This window comes from Scyliorhinus torazame, chromosome 2 (assembly GCF_047496885.1).
Source record: "Scyliorhinus torazame isolate Kashiwa2021f chromosome 2, sScyTor2.1, whole genome shotgun sequence".
Classification (NCBI taxonomy): Eukaryota; Metazoa; Chordata; class Chondrichthyes; order Carcharhiniformes; family Scyliorhinidae; genus Scyliorhinus; species Scyliorhinus torazame.
Window position 1 is genome coordinate 388,381,874 of NC_092708.1, and position 20,538 is coordinate 388,402,411.

General features: G+C 45.3%; 1 protein-coding gene across 2 annotated transcripts in view; it reads right to left on the reverse strand.

The window, feature by feature from the left end:
- ttc7b (tetratricopeptide repeat domain 7B) overlaps positions 1 to 20,538 on the reverse strand; it is a 378,370-nt gene that overhangs the window by 268,434 nt on the left and 89,398 nt on the right. For both annotated transcript variants that reach the window (XM_072494039.1, XM_072494049.1), the window contains exon 5: positions 12,824 to 12,945. In XM_072494039.1, the coding sequence (XP_072350140.1) occupies positions 12,824 to 12,945 (122 nt within the window). The remainder of the gene's footprint in view (positions 1 to 12,823; positions 12,946 to 20,538) is intronic.

Here is a 20,538-nt window from a genome sequence, read left to right on the forward strand (position 1 = left end):
TTCTGTGGAGGTTCCATCAGGCTGGAAAGTAGCAAATGCGATCACTATTCAAGAAGGGAGGGATGCAGAAAACAGGAAACCATGGGCTATTTGGCTTGACGTCTGTCACATGGAAGGTGCTCAAATCAGTCACTGAAGAGGTTATAGCTGTGCACTTAGAAAACAACGCACGGAAATCGGGAAGAGTTAGCATCGGTTTGTGAAAGGGAAATCATGGTTAACAAATTTACCAAAGTTATTTGCTGGAGTAACATACACTGCGGATAAAGGGGAACCAGTGGACGTCCTGTACTTGGATTTCCAGAAGACATAAGGTGCTACAAAGGATATTGCAGAAAATAACAGCTCATGGTGTAGGGGTGACATATTACTATGGCTGGAAGATTGGCTGGCTGGTTAAACAAAAAGATAGTACGCATACATGGGTCTTGGTCTGATTGGCAGAACACAATGAGTGGAGTCCCACTGTGCTGAGGCCTCACTTCTCACAATTTAGATCAATGACTTAGATGAGGGAGTCACATGGTAGCTAAATTTGCAGATGACACAAAGATAGGTAGAAAAGTATGTTGAAGAGGACAGAAGGAGGTTGCGGGAGGGTAGAGTGAATGAGTGGGAAAGGGTCTGGCAAAAGGAGGGTAATGTGGGAAAATGTGAATTTGTCCACTTTGGCCGAAAGAATAAAAAGGCAGCATTACTTAAACGGAAAGCTGAGGATCTAGTGCATGTTAGTATGCAGGTACAGCAAGTAATTAAAAAGGCTAATGAAATGCTATTCTATATTGAGAGGAATTGAATATAAACATAAGGATGTTATGATGTTATGAGACCCCATCTTGAAACCATGTGCAGTTTTGGTCTCCTTTAAGGATGTAAATTTATTGGAGGCGGTTCAGTGGAGGTTTAATCAGCGGGCTGTCTTACGAGGGCAGGTTAGGCAGGCTGGGCTTGTTCCCACTGGGGTTTAAAAGTGTGAGAAGTGATTTGATTGAAGTATATGAGATCTCGAATGGTATTGACAAGGTGGACGTGGAAAGAATGTTTCCTCTTGTAGGTGAGTCCAGAACACGGGGAACTGTTTTAAAATTAGAGGTTGTCCCTTTAGGACAGTTAAAAAATTATTTTCTGAGAGGGTTGTGTGACTCGGAACTCTGCCTCAGAAGTGGGTGGAGGAGGAGTCACTGAATATTTTTTTAAGGCAGAGGTAGATATAGTCTTGTAAGGTAAAGGAATGAAAGATTATCGGAGAGCGGGTAGATGGGAATGTGGAATTTGAAACAAAACAGATCAGCCATTGAGAATGCTTGAGGGGCCAAATGGCTTACATCTGCTCCGGGTCCGTACGTTCGCATGGCAAAAGGGTTAGATTTTCTCTTGTTGGAGACTTGCTCCTTATCAGCCCAAGTAGAGGGACAGGTACTATTGAGGAAGCAAGGGGGCTGTAGAAGGATTTGGACAAGCGCGGAGAGTGGGCAATGAAGTGGCAAATGAAATACAATGTGGAAAAGTGTGAGGTTATGCACTTGGGAAAGAGGAATTTAGACAGACTATTTTCTAAATGGGGAAATGCTTAGGAAACCAGAAACACAAAGGGACTTGGGTGTCCTTGTTCACAATTCTCTTAAGGTTAACGGTTCAGTCGGCAGTTAGGAAGGCAAATGCAATGTTAGCATTCATGTCAAGAGGGCTAGAATACAAGACCAGGGGGCTCTGGTCAGACCCCATTTGGAGTATTGTGAGCAGTTTTGGGCCCCGTATCCAAGGAAGGACGTGCTGGCCTTGGAAAGGGTCCAGAGGAGTTTCACAAGAATGATTCCTGGAACAAAGTGCCTGTCATATGAGAAACGGTTGAGGACTCTGGGTCTGTACTCGTTGGAGTTTAGAAGGATGAGGAGTGATCTTATTGAAACTTACAGGATACTGCGAGGCCTGGATAGAGTGGACGTGGAGAGGATGTTTCCACTTGTAGGAAAAACTAGAACCAGAGGATGTCATCTCAGACTAAAGGGACGATCCTTTAAAACAGAGATGAGGAGGAATTTCTTCCGCTAGAGGGTGGTGAATCTGTGGAACTCTTTGCCGCAGAAGGCTGTGGAGGCCAAATCACTGAGTGTCTTTAAGAAAGAGATAGATAGGTTCTTGATTAATAAGGGGATCAGGGGTTATGGGGAGAAGGCAGGTGAATGGGGATGAGAAAATATCAGCCATGATTGAATGGCGGAGCAGTCTCGATGGGCCGAGTGGCCTAATTCTGCTTCTATGTCTTATGGTCTAAGCTGGAATATTGTCCTGATCTTCCTGTATGCAGATGCAAAGTGCATCATTATCTGAATTGCAAATCAAGCTGAACACTGCAATCAGTGAACTTTTCTACTTCTGACCTCAAATGAAGTAGCTGACGATGGTTGGGCCTCGGACACTATCTTGAGAGACTTGTGCACCAGTGGCCTGGGGTTGAGATGATTGGCCTCCAACAACCACAACATTATTCCTTTGTGCTCACTATATTTCTGATATTTGAATATTTTGTGGCTTTACATAATAAAACATTTTTCTTGAAATGAAAGCAGTGTTTTGAATGCTGACATCTTTCAGCTCTTTACCTTCACTGTCTATTTGGAATTTAAAAGATGGAATTTAAAATAAGTTGTGCAATACAAATGAAGCCTGTAACTGTGAAACGTGTTCTTATTCTTAGCTTGAAGTAGGGGAGTTAGTAGAAACTCTTATACACACACAGGGCAAAATTAGTATGAAACGATTTGTTGCAATTCCAGTTTCCTGGTGCCTCTCTACAATAAGCACTCGAGGGCAATTAGGGATGGGCAATAAATGCTGGCCTAGCCAGTGACACCCACATCCTGTAAATTAATAGAAAAAACTCTCCCCAGCCAACAGGACAGGAAAAATTCAGTACAATGTTGTCACGAAGTTATGATCCTGGATCTGCAACATACCACTGGAACTTAAAACCTCTCTCATAACAAATTTTGAAACTGGGTTCAATAAATTTGCTAATTTCTAGGCAGGTGAAGAAAGTGAACATGATGGCTGCTAGCTTGATGGAAAAACCCAACTGGTTTAGGAGTGAGCAAAAACTTGGCAGCTGGAGTATAATATAGGAAAATGTGAAGTTATGCACTTTGGTCAGAAGAATAAAGAACCTGAATGTTATTAAAATTCAGAAAGACTGCAGAAAGGGGATTTGGGGGGTCCTCATGCATAAATCACAAAAAGCTGGCATGCAAGTTCAGCAGGTAATAGGGGAGGCCAATGGAATATTGGCCTTTATTTCAAAGGGAATGGAGTATAAAATAGGGAAGTATGGCTAAAGCTATACAAGGCACTAGTTAGGCCACACCTGGATAACTGTGAACAGTTTTGGTCCCCTTATCTAAGGAAAGATATACTGGCATTGGACGCAGTCCAGAGAAGATTCACGAGGTTGATCCCGGGTAGGGAGGGATTTTGTTATGAGGAGAGGTTGAGTTGCTTTGGCCTGTACTCGTTGGAGTTTACAAGAATGAGGTGACCTTATTGAGACATACATGATTCTCAGGATGGCTTGATGGGGTAAATGCTGAGAGGTTGCTTCCCCTTGTGGGAGAGTTGAGGACCAGAGGGCATAATCTCAGAGTAAGGGGTTGTCCATTTAAGACAGAGGTGGAATTTCTTCTCTCCGAGGATAGTGAATCTGTGGAATTTTTTTACCGGAGAGAGCTGTAGAGGTTGGGTCGTTAACTATGCTCAAGGCGGAGATAGACTAATTTTTAATCAGTGTGTGGATCAAGGGTTTATAGGGATAAAGCGGGAAAGTGGAGTCGAAGATTATCATATCGGATCAGTCATGATCTCATTGGATGGCAGAGGAGACTCGATGGGCCGAATGGACTACTTCTGCTCCTACGTCCTGTAGCCTTATGATTCACAAATGTCATTTAAGGAGGAGAACCAGCCAACTGTGATTGATCTGGCCTACATGCATTTCCAGTCCCTATGAGATTAAGTGCCAATGGGCTTCGAAAAGAAAAATCACTATGAATAGCCCACCTTCTCAGAGCAAGAAGGAGTAAATTAAACAAACAAACTTGCATTCATGTAATGCCTTTCTTATTCTCAGGTCACTCCAAACAACATCTTAGCTAATGAAGTACTTTTTGAAGTGTAGTCAGTTTTAACATCATGAAATGTGGTTGTTAATTTGCACACAGCAAGCTTTCACAAACAGCAATTGGCGGCATTTCTTGAGGGAGAAATATTGGCCAGGGCAGTAGGAAAATTGCGTGGCAGCTGCAGCGTTTCACATGCACAGGAAGATCTGCTTCCGGGCACCCATCCAACATACTCAGAGCTATCCCCCTCTCCCACCCACAGTGGACAGAGCTGATCATTATAACTGTAAAGATGCACCTTCACATACTTAATTAGAAACACAAACGGTATTTATTAATAAGAAAACAGCAGCTTCATGGCTGCAGCTAGCTCCCAAAATGCCTCTTTGCCGAGGAGAGACTCTCACCATGGGGTGAATCCACACGGAGTCCTGATTGGTCGCACATGCCATGTGATCCTTACTCTGCTGTGTTGCCCTTAAAGGGGCAATCACCAGACTAACATTGCAGTTTTTGCACCTGTTGCACATCAGGTTATGAGTGGACCAGGTTGAGTGAAAACAAAAATTAGATTTATCCAAAATACAGATAAATTATGTTTGTTTGAACATTTTTAGAAGATATTTAAATGTAAAGAAAACCCACTTCCCTTCCCAGTTTCCCAAGTTTCTGTATACTGCACACCTTTGATGGTCTATGGGAAGGGACAACACCTCAAAATTCCACCAGTGAGGTGCAGAATCTACTGACAGAAGCCTATGTTTATGGTCAATATTTATCCCTCAGCCACAACGGCAATACGTACCAGATAATATGTTTATAACATTGTTGCCTGTGAGATCTTGCTGTGTGTGAATGTTTCCTCCAGTTTTACAGAGAATACCCTTCAAAATGACTTAATTGTCTCTAAAGTGCTTTGGGAGGACCAGAGGTTGTGAAAGCTGATATACAAGCACAGGTCTTTCTTTTTATGTGAGCATATTCCCACGGACAATTCTCCCCATTAATGTTCTTCCTCCTCTTCTTAGCAAACCACACCAGGTGCAAGGCAGTAATGAGGCACTCAGAAGAATACAAAATAAGGCTATTTAAATGCACCCATTCCCAGTTTATGCTGGTTGCTGTTCTTTCAGTTAAGCTGACCCAGGATTTTTGTTTCCTGCATTACAGGTGACTGCACCTCAAAAGTTTTTTTAGGCAGTAAAAGGCTTTGGGGTGTGCCAAGGTCATCGAGAGACATTCCACAATGCAAATTCTCCCTCTTATTCTAATAACATATGACACATGGTTAGAATGCTACTTTTCAAAGATACATAGCAAAAGAGAAGCCATCTTGATGGCTTCATGGATAAGCGCATCACACGATGCCATACTGTGGCATACAGACTGGTAAGGTACCAGGCCTGAGAGCAGATAGCTGATCTCACTCAGAACTAGGTGTTACAATTCTTCCAGACACACCCAGGCCACAGAAAAGATCACTGCTCCTCAACACAATTCAGTGATTTGTGAGTGAGACGACGAGTGTTTTGTGTTGTGCTGTGGTGTCCACTGGGATTTTCACGCTCTGGCCAGGCCTACACAAGAACAAAAGCTGCTGGGTGAGACACAAGAATTAGGGTTGTAAATTCTCCAGGAATGTCATGGAGTCTCCAGAAGTAGAAGCTTAATCTCCTGGACATTCCACGAGCAACATAAGAACAAAACTTCACAGGGCATTAAACAACAGTGGTGCTTTTTCTTATTTTAATAAAATATTTTCATACTGCTGCAAATTTATTAAAATGTTAGGAGTGGGGAGAAAGCTGTTTAGGTTAAGTGGTTGGAGGTGAGAAGGTTAGATGACCTAAACTTCAGGAATACGTGGAGTAGGAAATCCTGTCTTGAAGGTTCCCTGTACCTGTTCGATTGTGCCCCAACAAAGAGGCCACAATTTTGAGATAATGTGGGGAAAATAAAGGGAGAGAAAATGGAAGTAAACAGACTAAAACTACAACCTACATTTGCAAATGAAAAAACATTTTGGAACAGGAAAAGACAGAGCAAGAAAAAAATGGGAATTCCAAAATTGAATCACCCCAAATCATAGAATCATAGAAGTTTACAGCATGGAAACAGGCCCTTCGGCCCAACCAGTCCATGCCGCCCAGTTTTTACCATTAAGCTAGTCCCAGTTGCCCGCACTTGGCCCATAGCCCTCTATACCCATCTTACCCATGTAACTATCTAAATGCTTTTTAAAAGACACAATCGTACCCGCCTCTACTACTACCTCTGGCAGCCCATTCCAGACACTCACTACCCACTGAGTGAAGAAATTGCCCCTCTGGGCCCTTCTGAATCTCTCCCCTCTCACCTTAAACCTATGCCCTCTAGTTTTAGACTCCCCTACCTTTGGGAAAAGATGTTGACTATCTACCTTATCTATGCCCCTCATTATTTTATAGACCTCTATAAGATCACCCCTAAGCCTCCTACGCTCCAGGGAAAAAAGTCCCAGTCTATCCAGCCTCTCCTTATAACTCAAACCATCAAGTCCCGGTAACATCCTAGTAAATCTTTTCTGCACTCTTTCTAGTTTAATAATATCCTTTCTATAATAGGGTGACCAGAACTGCACACAGTACTCCAAGTGTGGCCGTACCAATGTCTTGTACAACTTCAACAAGACGTCCCAACTCCTGTATTCAATGTTCTGACCAATGAAACCAAGCATGCCGAATGCCTTCTTCACCACCCTGTCCACCTGCGACTCCACCTTCAAGGAGCTATGAACCTGTACTCCTAGATCTCTTTGTTCTATAACTCTCCCCAACGCCATACCATTAACTGAGTAGGTCCTGGCCTGATTCGATCTGCCAAAATGCATCACCTCACATTTATCTAAATTAAACTCCATCTGCCATTCGTCGGCCCACTGGCCTAATTGATCAAGATCCCGTTGCAATCCTAGATAACCTTCTTCACTATCCACTGTGCCACCAATCTTGGTGTCATCTACAAACTTACTAACCATGCCTCCTAAATTCTCATCCAAATCATTAATATAAATCACAAATAACAGTGGACCCAACACCGATCCCTGAAGCACACCACTGGTCACAGGCCTCCAGTTTGAAAAACAACTCTCTACAACCACCCTCTGTCTTCTGTCGTCCAGCCAATTTTGAATCCAATTGGCAACCTCACTCTGGATCCCGTGAGCTTTAACCTTCTGCAACAACCTACCATGCGGTACCTTGTCAAAGGCTTTGCTAAAGTCCATGTAGACAACGTCTACTGCACTGCCCTCATCTACCTTCTTGGTCACCCCCTCAAAAAACTCAATCAAATTTGTGAGACATGATTTTCCACGCACAAAGCCATGCTGACTGCCCCGAATCAGTCCTTGCCTCTCTAAATGCTTGTAGATCCTGTCTCTCAGAATACCTTCTAGCAACTTACCTACTACAGACGTTAGGCTCACCGGTCTGTAGTTCCCAGGCTTTTCCCTGCTGCCCTTCTTAAACAAGGGCACAACATTCGCCACTCTCCAATCTTCAGGCACCTCACCTGTGGCTGCCGATGATTCAAACAATGGGAAAGGATATAATGAATCACATACAGCAGAAACGAGAACACAAATAGGCAGGATTGGAAAAAGCAGGGGAGACTGAAAATATGTCAGTTTTCGCTGTTAGGCGGTAAGGTTAACAATTGTACTTATTAGTGCTGGGTTCCACTGAGAGCTCGCCTGCAGCTGTCAGAATTCATTTCAGGGATAGGCCCTTGCCATGTGAACTTGCATACAAGAAAATACATTTATGTTAATTTGGGCAGAAAATAAATCAGTCATCTTATGCATTTGTTCTATGCTCTTCAGATTTTGTTTATGAGAATAGTTTTAATAAGCCCACACCCCATAACAGCATCAAGTAAATCAGTGTTTTTCAAACTTTCTTTTCCCCAGGACCCACTTTTACCAACTGGCCGACCTTCGCGACCCACCATTTTTGCTTACATTTAATGCAACAGGACCTCACAATCTCACCTGCTTTGACATTCAATGCTATATTTCTGCTAAGGACTTCAGCTGATGTTTTAAATTCTCGCTGCATCCTTTAAAAAAGAAATCAAGAAGTTTGTCCTTGAGCCCTGCTTAGTCTTCAAATGCCTTTGAAGTTTTGAGGGCTTTAAACTTTCATTTGCCAGTACTTCCCTGCATATAACACACATGGATTTTGTATCCTGATTTGCAATGGAAGTTAATAAAGCCATACCTCAAGAAATCATCTTTATACTGCTTTGAACAAAGAACAAAGAAATGTACAGCACAGGAACAGGCCCTTCGGCCCTCCAAGCCCGTGCCGACCATGCTGCCCGACTAAACTACAATCTTCTACACTTCCTGGGTCCGTATCCCTCTATTCCCATCCTATTCATGTATTTGTCAAGATGCCCCTTAAATGTGTTTGTGATTTAAGTTTCTTCTTTATGGGTTTTCACCAGAGGCCCTGGAGTTCACAACAGTACTGCTTTGTCCTGCTGTGGACTCACCTGAGCAGCTCACACCACCATTGCTTTGTCCTGTTGTGGGCTCTCCTGGGCAGCTCACACCACCATTGCTTTGTCCTGTTGTGGGCTCTCCTGGGCAGCTCACACCACCATTGCTTTGTTCTGCTGTGGGCTCTCCTGAGCAGCTCACACCACCATTGCTTTGTCCTGTTGTGGGCTCTCCTGGGCAGCTCACACCACCATTGCTTTGTCCTGTTGTGGACTCTCCTGGGCAGCTCACACCACCATTGCTTTGTCCTGCTGTGGGCTCTCCTGAGCAGCACACACCACCATTGCTTTGTCCTGCTGTGGACTCTCCTGGGCAGCTCACACCACCATTGCTTTGTCCTGCTGTGGGCTCTCCTGAGCAGCGTGCACCACCATTGCTTTGTCCTGTTGTGGGCTCTCCTGAGCAGCACACACCACCATTGCTTTGTTCTGCTGTGGGCTCTCCTGGGCAGCTCACACCACCATTGCTTTGTTCTGCTGTGGGCTCTCCTGGGCAGCTCACACCACCATTGCTTTGTTCTGCTGTGGGCTCTCCTGGGCAGCTCACACCACCATTGCTTTGTCCTGCTGTGGACTCTCCTGGGCAGCTCACACCACCATTGCTTTGTTCTGCTGTGGGCTCTCCTGAGCAGCGTGCACCACCATTGCTTTGTCCTGTTGTGGGCTCTCCTGAGCAGCACAGACCACCATTGCTTTGTTCTGCTGTGGGCTCTCCTGGGCAGCTCACACCACCATTGCTTTGTTCTGCTGTGGGCTCTCCTGGGCAGCTCACACCACCATTGCTTTGTTCTGCTGTGGGCTCTCCTGAGCAGCACACACCACCATTGCTTTGTTCTGCTGTGGGCTCTCCTGGGCAGCTCACACCACCATTGCTTTGTTCTGCTGTGGGCTCTCCTGGGCAGCTCACACCACCATTGCTTTGTTCTGCTGTGGGCTCTCCTGGGCAGCTCACACCACCATTGCTTTGTCCTGCTGTGGACTCTCCTGGGCAGCTCACACCACCATTGCTTTGTTCTGCTGTGGGCTCTCCTGAGCAGCGTGCACCACCATTGCTTTGTCCTGTTGTGGGCTCTCCTGAGCAGCACAGACCACCATTGCTTTGTTCTGCTGTGGGCTCTCCTGGGCAGCTCACACCACCATTGCTTTGTCCTGCTGTGGGCTCTCCTGGGCAGCTCACACCACCATTGCTTTGTCCTGCTGTGGGCTCTCCTGGGCAGCTCACACCACCATTGCTTTGTCCTGCTGTGGGCTCTCCTGAGCAGCACACACCACCATTGCTTTGTTCTGCTGTGGACTCTCCTGGGCAGCTCACACCACCATTGCTTTGTTCTGCTGTGGGCTCTCCTGGGCAGCTCACACCACCATTGCTTTGTCCTGCTGTGGGCTCTCCTGAGCAGCTCACACCACCATTGCTTTGTCCTGCTGTGGGCTCTCCTGAGCAGCACACACCACCATTGCTTTGTCCTGCTGTGGGCTCTCCTGAGCAGCACACACCACCATTGCTTTGTCCTGCTGTGGGCTCTCCTGGGCAGCTCACACCACCATTGCTTTGTTCTGCTGTGGGCTCTCCTGGGCAGCTCACACCACCATTGCTTTGTTCTGCTGTGGGCTCTCCTGAGCAGCACACACCACCATTGCTTTGTCCTGCCGTGAACTCTCCTGGGCAGCTCACACCACCATTGCTTTGTTCTGCTGTGGGCTCTCCTGGGCAGCTCACACCACCATTGCTTTGTTCTGCTGTGGGCTCTCCTGGGCAGCTCACACCACCATTGCTTTGTCCTGCTGTGGGCTCTCCTGAGCAGCTCACACCACCATTGCTTTGTCCTGCTGTGGGCTCTCCTGAGCAGCACACACCACCATTGCTTTGTCCTGCTGTGGGCTCTCCTGAGCAGCTCACACCACCATTGCTTTGTTCTGCTGTGGGCTCTCCTGAGCAGCACACACCACCATTGCTTTGTCCTGCCGTGAACTCTCCTGAGCTGTTCCCTCCATCAGATTTAGTTGAGAGATACTGGCCTGTTTGTGTCTCTGGCCCTCTCTTCCTTATTACGTAATAATCCATTTTTAATTCTTCAGTCCTGTTGCTTGCTTGCAGTTCAAAATGGAGGAATCCCTCTCGTGCCCAGAACACCTGACGTCAGTGTACTGGGCACGTGACCAGCTCTCTGCCGCCGCTCCTGGCCAGAAGACTCCACTGATTAAAAATAAAATCTGTTCCTGGGTCAGCACGCGGAAGTCAGGAGGCGGAGGTCAGCCCTACTGGGGTCCAGGCCTGTGCACTGCTGAGGGGGCACGCATGCGCTGGCGGTCTGCATTCTGAAAGCCGGTCGCGGCTTTACTGAGAGACATTCCACAACTTGCCACGATCAGGTAAGCCGCGACCCATGGTCCGGTGACCCTCCCGACACCCACCCACAACCCACCTGTGGGTCGCGACCTTGAGTTTGAAAATGGCTGAAGTAAACAAACTCTCCTTCTGAGTTTGCACCTTTGAGAATGGAACAGGAAAAATGCATTGACCCCAAAAATTAATTTCATATACAATGGAACAAGGCGACCCTTCCACCCCTTAAACCTGATCCAGTGTTCAATTAGGTCACGGCTGATCACTATCTCAAGTCCATTTAGCCTGGCAATCTAGTCTTGGTTCAATTGACTCCAATAAATTCTTAGGAATGGCCTAGCTCTAATTTTAAGATTATGATTCATTTGAAACTAATTTGTCTCAAAGTTTATGACCGTGAACATACCTGCTATTTAATAAACTACAAAGCAAATCAGAATCACTGTTGACCTAGAATCTTAAATTGAGTATGCAGCCAGCAGTTTAAAACACCACTACGATTCACCACAAGAGAACAGTAAAAATGCTCTCTAGATGTTCACAAGTTTGACCTACATATAGCAGGTGAGTCTTTGCATAAAGCAATAGTAGTCCTTTGTCATTCAAGATTTAAGAACTGTAATTTTCTTATGAATGCACAAAAGCTTTCCTGTATATCTGTACACCAGCACCTAACTGTATATGGCACCTTGACTGACGGGATTTGGAAAGATTTACCCATTTCACACTTTCTTGTGACATACAAAGTCATACATACCAAGGGAGCCACTCCTGCCTCTGTCCATTAGTAAATCTGTCTTTTGCTGTTTTGATGAAATGGCTGTCACTTTTATTTATTTATTTATTATTCTTTGCTTCCCATCCTTAAAGTTACAATGCCAGAGTGGACAGGGAAAACCCTTAATCCATCTCATTGCTAGCTCCAAAAAACAATTCAAGCTGAAGGCAATTCCTAGATTCTATAAGAGACATACAAGATCCAAGCTGACACGAAAAGGCATTGCACCCAATCTTTGCCTTGATCTGACTGACGCTTGACCTTAGCCAAAAGGACCAAGAAGCGATGACTTTAAACAAAAATTATCTTAATATGAACTTTCAAAGAGTAAAAAGTCTAGATCTGAGAAATAAACGGTGGCAGATCGGTTAGCGCTGCTGCCTCACAGCAACAGGGACCCGGGTTCAATTCCAGCCTCTGTGCGGAGTTTGCACTTTCTCCCCGTGGGTTTCCTCCGGGTGCTCCGGTTTCCTCTCACACTCCAAAAATGTGCAGGTTAGGTGAACTGGCCATGCTAAATTGGCACTTAATGTCCAGGGATGTGCAGATTAGGTTCTGGGTTATGGGGATAGGGCGGAGTGGACGGGAGAGTGCTCATTCGAAGGGTCGGTGCAGACTCGATGGGCCAATATAACTGGTTTCTGTAAGCTGCAAGCATCGCTTAATCTTTAAGTTAAATCAGTTATTCATTCCGCTCTGCTTTTCAAGGAAACAGGTGAGAAATTCAAGTTTTTCAAAGTATTTTCCCCTCCACAATCCTGAACTTGTTCCTAATAAATCCTTTGATGCAATTTTCCTTCCTACTAGATTTCCTCTCTGAAACTTCTTGACCATTTTCTCCGAATGTATTTCGATTGAAGAAACAGAGATCCACTCGCATGCATGTGAGCAGACACACGTGCGACTCGCACACATGCACACAGCCCCCAACACACAGACAATTCTCACATGTGCCCCAGCACACAATCACATTGCCTCATATACATTATACACACACATACACACCTGCCCATGCACCCAGCTCCAACAAGTAACTCAAAATCTTACCCATTTTTGAAATAAATCACATGAGCTCTTTGAAGTCCTGTTTCAAGGAAGAATCCCAATTCCTGTTCCTGGAATGCTGATCCGGGCTTTGGACTCCTGTTCTGGATATTCGTGTTCAATACCTGGCTCCAAAAACAAAGAACAGATTGTTATTTCTTTTGTCAATCCATTAGCTCAATTAGAGGAAAAATGATATGCACCTCTTACTTAAGGACAAGAAATTGAGCTCAGATTTATTGAATGGAAAATAACCAAATAAGAGGAACGTGCAGACTTTGAACGGAGGCTGTGCAGTGAACTGTATTCAATTCTGTAATGGTTACAGCATGCTTTGAATTGATGCAAAGGAGTTTATCTCGTCAACAAAAAGATCTTGCAACTTAGGCCTGGTGCAAAGTTGCCCAATCAGATTTAAACAAGGAATTAGGGACCATCTCAATGAGGCACTTGACCCAATCCCTGCTGCAATATTGCTGCAACTTGAGTAAATTAGATTCTGAACAACTCGAACTGACCCCCAGGGAAACAGCTTTGAAATTTTTGTTTAAAGCTTTTTTTTGTTAATGAATTAGCTGTCCCCTAACTCGATATTTTAACACCATTTCAACACCAATGAGCAGGGTTCTGACCAGGCTTATACAAAAGGTATAAGCATCCATCCGGAATTCAGCGCAGGTCAAGCATAAACATCAGCATAGGCCCATTGTGCCAAATGGCCAGCTTCTATACTGTAAATTTATGTAATATGCAAAACATGGTCCAAATGCCCAAGCATACAGGCATTGAGAGTTCTATCCAAACTTGATTAATGTATGTGCGGGAGTGTGTACTACACGAATGTTTGCAGATGGTGGAGATTTTCTTTTAATTCATTCATGTGATGTGGACATTGGTGGTTAGGTCAGCATGTATTGCCCATCCCCATTTGCCCTCAAGAAGGTGGTGGTGAGCTGTCTTCTTGAACCGCTGCTGTACACCACAAGTGCTGTTAAGGGAGGGAATTCCAGGATTTTGACCCAACAGTGAAGGAACACCGATATATTTCCAAGTCGGGGTGGTGAGTGATTTGAAGGGGAACCCCCAGGTGGTGGTGTTCCCACGCATCTGTTGGCCTTGTCCTTCTACATGGTAGTGGTTGTGTGTTTGGAAAGGGTCGACGAAGGAGCCTTGGTGTCTAAGAAGCCTGATATGCATCTTGTACGTGGCGCACATTGCTGCTACTGTGCATTGGAGGTGGAGGGAGTGAATGTTTCTGCACGAGGTGCTAATGAAGTGAGCTGCTTTGTCAAGAACAAAGAACAAAGAAAAGTACAGCACAGGGACAGACCCTTTGGCCCTCTAAGCCTGCGCCGACCATGCTGCCCGTCTAAACTAAAATCTTCTACACTTCTGGGGTCCGTATCCCTCTATTCCCAACCTATTCATGTATTTGTCAAGATGCCCTTAAACGTCACTATCATCCTTGCTTCCACCACCTCCTCCGGCAGCGAGTTCCAGGCACCCACTACCCTCTGTGTAAAAAAAAAAAACTTACCTCTTACATCTCCTCTAAACCTTGCCCCTCACACCTTAAACCTATGCCCCCTAGTAATTGACCCCTCTACCCCGGGGAAAAGCCTCTGACTATCCACTTCATGCGCCTTATAATTTTGTAGACCTCTTATCAGGTCGCCCCTCAACCTCCTTCGTTCCAGTGAGAACAAACCGAGTTTATCCAACCGCTCCTCATAGCTAATGCCCTCCATACCAGGCAACATTCTGGTAAATCTCTTCTGCACCCTCTCTAAAGCCTCCACATCCTTCTGGTAGTGTGGCAACCAGAATTGAACACTATACTCCAAGTGTGGCCTAACTAAGGTTATATACAGCTGCAACATGACTTGCCAATTCTTATACTCAATGCCTTGGCCAATGAAGGCAAGCATGCCGTATGCCTTCTTGACTACCTTCTCCACCTGTGTTGCCCCTTTCAGTGACCTGTGGACCTGTACACCAAGATCTCTCTGACTGTCAATACTCTTGAGGGTTCTACCATTCACTGTATATTTCCTACCTGTATTAGACCTTCCAAAATGCATTACCTCACATTTGTCCGGATTAAACTCCATCTGCCATCTCGCCGCCCAAGTCTCCAAACAATCTAAATCCTGCTGTATCCTCTGACAGTCCTCATCGCTATCCGCAATTCCACCAACCTTTGTGTCGTCCGCAAACTTACTAATCAGACCAGTTACATTCATTTTCCTCCAAATCATTTATATATACTACAAACAGCAAAGGTCCCAGCACTGATCCCTGCAGAACACCACTAGTCTCAGCCCTCCAATCAGAAAAGCACCCTTCCATTGCTACGCTCTGCCTTCTATGACCTAACCAGTTCTGTATCCATCTTGCCAGCTCGCCTCTGATCCCGTGTGACTTCACCTTTTGTACCAGTCTGCCATGAGGGACCTTGTCAAAGGCCTTACTAAAGTCCATATAGACAACATCCACTGCCTACCTGCATCAATCATCTTTGTGACCTCCTCGAAAAACTCTATCACAAAACCGTGCTGCCTCTCGCTAATACGATCCCTTGCTTCCAAATGGGAGTAGATCCTGTCTTGAAGAATTCTCTCTAGTAATTTCCACTGACATAAGTCTCACTGGCCTGCAGTTCCCTGGATTATCCTTGCTACCCTTCTTAAACAAAGTAACAACATGGGCTACTCTCCAGTCCTCTGGGACATCACCTGAAAACAGTGAGGATCCAAAGATTTCTGGCAAGGCCTCAGCAATTTCATCTCTTGCCTCCTTCAGTATTCTGGGGTAGATCCGATCAGCCCCTGGGGACTTATCCACTTTAATATTTTTCAAGACGCCCAACACCTCGTCTTTTTGGATCTCAATGTGACCCAGGCTATCTACACACCCTTCTCCAGTCTCAACATCCACCAATTCCTAATCTTTGGTGAATACTAATGCAAAGTATTCATTTAGTACCTCGCCCATTTCCTCTGGCTCCACACATAGATTCCCTTCCCTGTCCTTCAATGGGCCAACCCTTTCCCTGGCTACCCTCTTGCTTTTTATGTACGTGTAAAAAGCCTCGGGATTTTCCTTAACCTTATTTTCCAATGACTTTTCGTGACCCCTTTTAGCCCTCCTGACTCCTTGCTTAAGTTCCTTCCTACTTTCCTTATATTGCACGCAAGCTTAGTCTGTTCCGAGCCTTCTAGCCCTGACAAATGCCTTCTTTTTCTTTTTGACGAGGCCTACAATATCTCTCGTTATCCAAGGTTCCCGAAAATTGCCGTATTTATCCTTCTTCCTCACAGGAACGTCCTGAATTCCTTTCAACTGACATTTGAAAGCCTCCCACATGTCAGATGTTGATTTACCGTCAAACATCTGCCCCCAATCTATGTTCTTCAGTTCCCACCTAATATTGTTATAATTAGCCTCCCCCCAATTTAGCACATTCATCCTAGGACCACTCTTAACCTTGTCCACCAGCACTTTAAAACTTACTGAATTGTGGTCACTGTTCATGAAATGCTCCCCTACTGAAACTTCTACCACCTGGCTGGGCTCATTCTCCAATACCAGGTCCAGTACAGCCCCTTCCCTAGTTGGACTATCTACATATTGTTTTAAGAAGCCCTCCTGGATGCTCCTTACAAACTCTGCCCCCTCCAAGCCCCTAGCACTAATTGAGTCCCAGTCAATTTTGGGGAAGTTAAAGTCTCCCATCACAACAACCCTGTTGCTTTTACTCCTTTCCGAAATCTGTCTACCTATCTGCTCCTCTATCTCCCGCTGGCTGTTAGGAGGCCTCATGTAGTAAACCCCCAACATTGTGACTGCACCCTTCTTATTCCTGATCTCTACCCATATAGCCTCGCTGCCCTCGGAGGTGTCCTCCCGCAATACAGCTGTGATATTCTCCCTAACCAGTAACGCAACTCCTCCACCCCTTTTACTTCCCCCTCTATCCCACCTGAAACATCTAAATCCTGGAATGTTTAGCTGCCAATTCTGTCCTTCCCTCAATCAGGACTCTGTAATGGCAACAACATCATAGTTCCAAGTACTAAGTTCATCTGCCTTACCTGTTATACTTCTTGCATTAAAACATATGCACTTCAGGCCACCAGTCCCGCTGTTCTCAGCAACATCTCCCTGTCTACTCTTCCTCAGAGCCATAGTGACTCTGTTTCCTCGTTCTCCCTCAATTTTTTCACCTTCTGACCTATTGCCCCCCCCATACTAATTTAAACCCTCCCGTGTGGCACTAGCAAACCTCGCGGCCAGGATATTTATGCCTCTCCTGGATGATGTTGAGTTCACTCATCCAGGCAAGTGGAGAATATTCCATCACACTCCTGACTTGTACCTGGTCGATGGTGGACAGGCTCTGGGGAGTCAGGAAGTGAGTCATTTGCAACATATCTGCTCTTGGCAAATCCAGTTCAGTTTCTGGTCAACGGCAGTCCCAGGGTATTGATACTGGGGATTTATCAATGGCGATGTCAAGGGGTGATGTTCAGATTCTCCATTGGAGATAGCCATTGCCTGGCACTAGTGTGGCACGAATGTAACTTGATACTTGTCAGCCCAAGCCTAGATATTGTCCAGGTCTTGCTGCATTTGGACATGAAGTTCAGTGTCTTAGTCGTCGCGACTGGTGAACATTGTGCAATCATCAAAAATTATCCCCACTTCTGACCTTGTGAAGGAATGATGGTCACTGATGAAGCAGCTGAAGATGGTTGGGCCGAGGACACTATCCTGAGGAACTCCTGCACTGAGATGACTGACCTCCAAGAACCACAACCACCGTCCTTTGTGTCAGGTATGATTCCAACCAGCAGGGTCCTGTTGACTCCACTTTTGCTCGTGCTCCTTGATGCCATATTTGGTTAAATGCTGCCTAGGTGTTAAGGGCAGCTCCTCGCAACTCACCTCCAAGTTCAACTCTTTTGCCCATGTTTGTACCAAGGCTATATTTAGATTAGGAGCGGAGTGATTCTGTCAGAACCCAAACCGAGAGTCAGTGAGCATGTTATTGCTGAGAAAGTGCCATTTCGTAGCACAGTTGATGAACTCTTCTATCACTTTATTGACGATTGAGAGTAGACTGATGAGGCAGTAGTTGACCAGGTTGGTTTGGTCTTGCTTTTTGTGTATGGGACAGGCCTGAGCAATTTGCCACATTGCCAGGCAGATGCCATTGTTGTAGCTGTACTGGAACAACGTGGCTAGGGGTGTGCCATGTCTGGACCACAAGTCTTCAGTACTATTGCCAGAATATTGTCAGAGCCTTTGCAGTATACAGTGCCTTCAGCAGTTTCTTGATATCATGTGGAGTGAAGCAGATTGGCTGAAGACTTACATCTGTGATGTTGGGGTCCTCCGGAGAAGGCCAGCATCGATCATCCACTCAGCACTTCTGGCTAAAGACTGTTACAAATGTTTCAGCTTTATCTTTTGCACTGATGTACTGGACTTCCCCATCAATGAGGATTAGGATATTTGTGGAGTCTCCTCCTCCAGTGAATTGCTCAATTGTCCACCACCATTCGCACCTGGATGTGGCAGGACTGCAGAGCTCAGATCTGATCCATTGGTTGTGGAATGCTTAGCTTTGTCTATCACTTGCTGCTTACGCTGTTTGGCAAGCCAGTAGTCATTAGTTGTAGTTTCATCAAGGTCATCGTAATTTTAGGAGTACATGGTGCTACTCCTGACATTCCCGCCTGCAATTATTAAACCAGGGTTGATCCCCTGGCTTGGTGGTAATGGTAGAGTGGGGGATAGGCCAGGCCATGAGGTTACAGATTGTGATAAGTACAATTCTGTTGCTGCTGACAGCCTACAGCGCCTCATGGATCTCCAGTCTCGAGTTGATAGATCTGTTCAAGATCTAATCATTTGGTATGGTGGTGGTGCCACACAACATGATGGAGGGTATTCTATGTGAAGACAGGATTTTGTCTCCACAAGGACGGTGTGGTGGAAATGCCTAACAATAGGGTCACCGCAGATACATTGGCTGATTGGCGAGAATAAGGCCTAGTATGTATTTCCCTCTTGTTGGTTCCCTCACCAACTGCCGCAGACCCAGTCCAGCAGCTAACTCCTTTAGGACTCGGCGAGCTCGGTCAGTAATGGTGTTACCGAGCCACTCTTGATGATGGTCATTGAAGTCCACACCCAGAGTACATTTTGTGCCCTTGCCACCCTCAGTGCTTCTTCCAAGTGGTGTTCAACATTAAGTTCATAAGTTATAGGAGTAGGATTAAGCCGTTTGGTCCATCGAGTCTTCTCCGCCATTCGATCATGGCTGGTGCCATCCTGGCCTTAACTCTACTGTCTTGCACGTTCTCCATAACTCTTCGACCCATTACCAATTAAAAATCTGTCTAATTCCTCCTTAAATTTACTCACTGTCCCAGCATCCACAGCCTTCTGGGGCAGTGAATTCCACAAATTCACAATCTTTTGGGAGAAGTCATTTCTCCTCAACTCTTTTAAATTTGCTCCCTCTTACCCTAAGACTATGACCTCTCATTCTGGAATGCCCCTCAAGAGGAGGCATCTGCTCCATATCTACTTTTATCATCTTGTATACCTTAATTTGATCTCCCCTCATTCTTCTAAACTCTGGAGAGTATAGGCCTAAACTGCTTAATCTGTCCCCATACGACAAACCCCATATCTCAGGAATCAACCTAGTGTACCTCCTCTGAACTGCCTCCAATGCCACTGCATCTTTCCTCAAATAAGGACACCAAAACTGTGCACAATACTTCAGGTGTGGTCTCACCAATGCCTTGTATAGTTTATACTCTCTTCCTTTCGTATTAAATGCCAACATTCCATTTGTTTTCTTTATTATCTGCTGTACCTGTATGCTAGTTTTCTGTGACTTATGAATGAGGATCCCAGATCCCTCTGCATTGGAGCACCCTGACGTATCTCCCCATTTAGAAAACAAGTTGCCGTCCCATTTTTCCGAGCAAAATGCATGACTTCAGACTTATCCACATTCAACTCCATGTGTCACATTTTAGCCCACTCTCCTGACCCATCAATATCCATCTGTAAGGTTCTTATTTCCTCATTGCAACTTATTGTCCCACCTTTTTTTGTGTTGTCTGCAAATTTGGCTATAGAACCTTCGATCCCTGTATCCAAGTCGTTAATATAGATTGTAAATAGCTGGGGCCCAACCAAACCCTATTGCCCCCCATTAGTTACATCTTGCCACCCAGGAAAAGACCCATTCATCCTGACTCTGTCTTCTGTCTGTCAGCCAGTCTTCTCTCCAAACTAATAAATTACCCCTAATCCCATGTGATCTAACCTTGTGAATTAACCTTCTGTGCGGCACCTTATCAAACACGTTTCGGAAGTCCACCTGTACTACATATACAGCATCCCCATTATCCACGTGGCTTGTTACATCTTCGAAGAACTTCAGCAAATTAGTCAAACATGATTTACCCTTCGCAAAACCATGCTGACTCGGATGGATAGTATTTTAGCTTTCCAAATGGCCTGATATTACTTCCTTGATAATTGATTCTAACAATTTCCCAACAAATGTTAAACTAACTGGCCTGTAATTTCCCACATTCTGCCTCCCTCCCTTTTTGAATGTTAGCATTTTTCCAATCCATTGGAACCTTTCCAGTGTCCAGGGAATTTTGGAATATTATAGCCAATGAAAG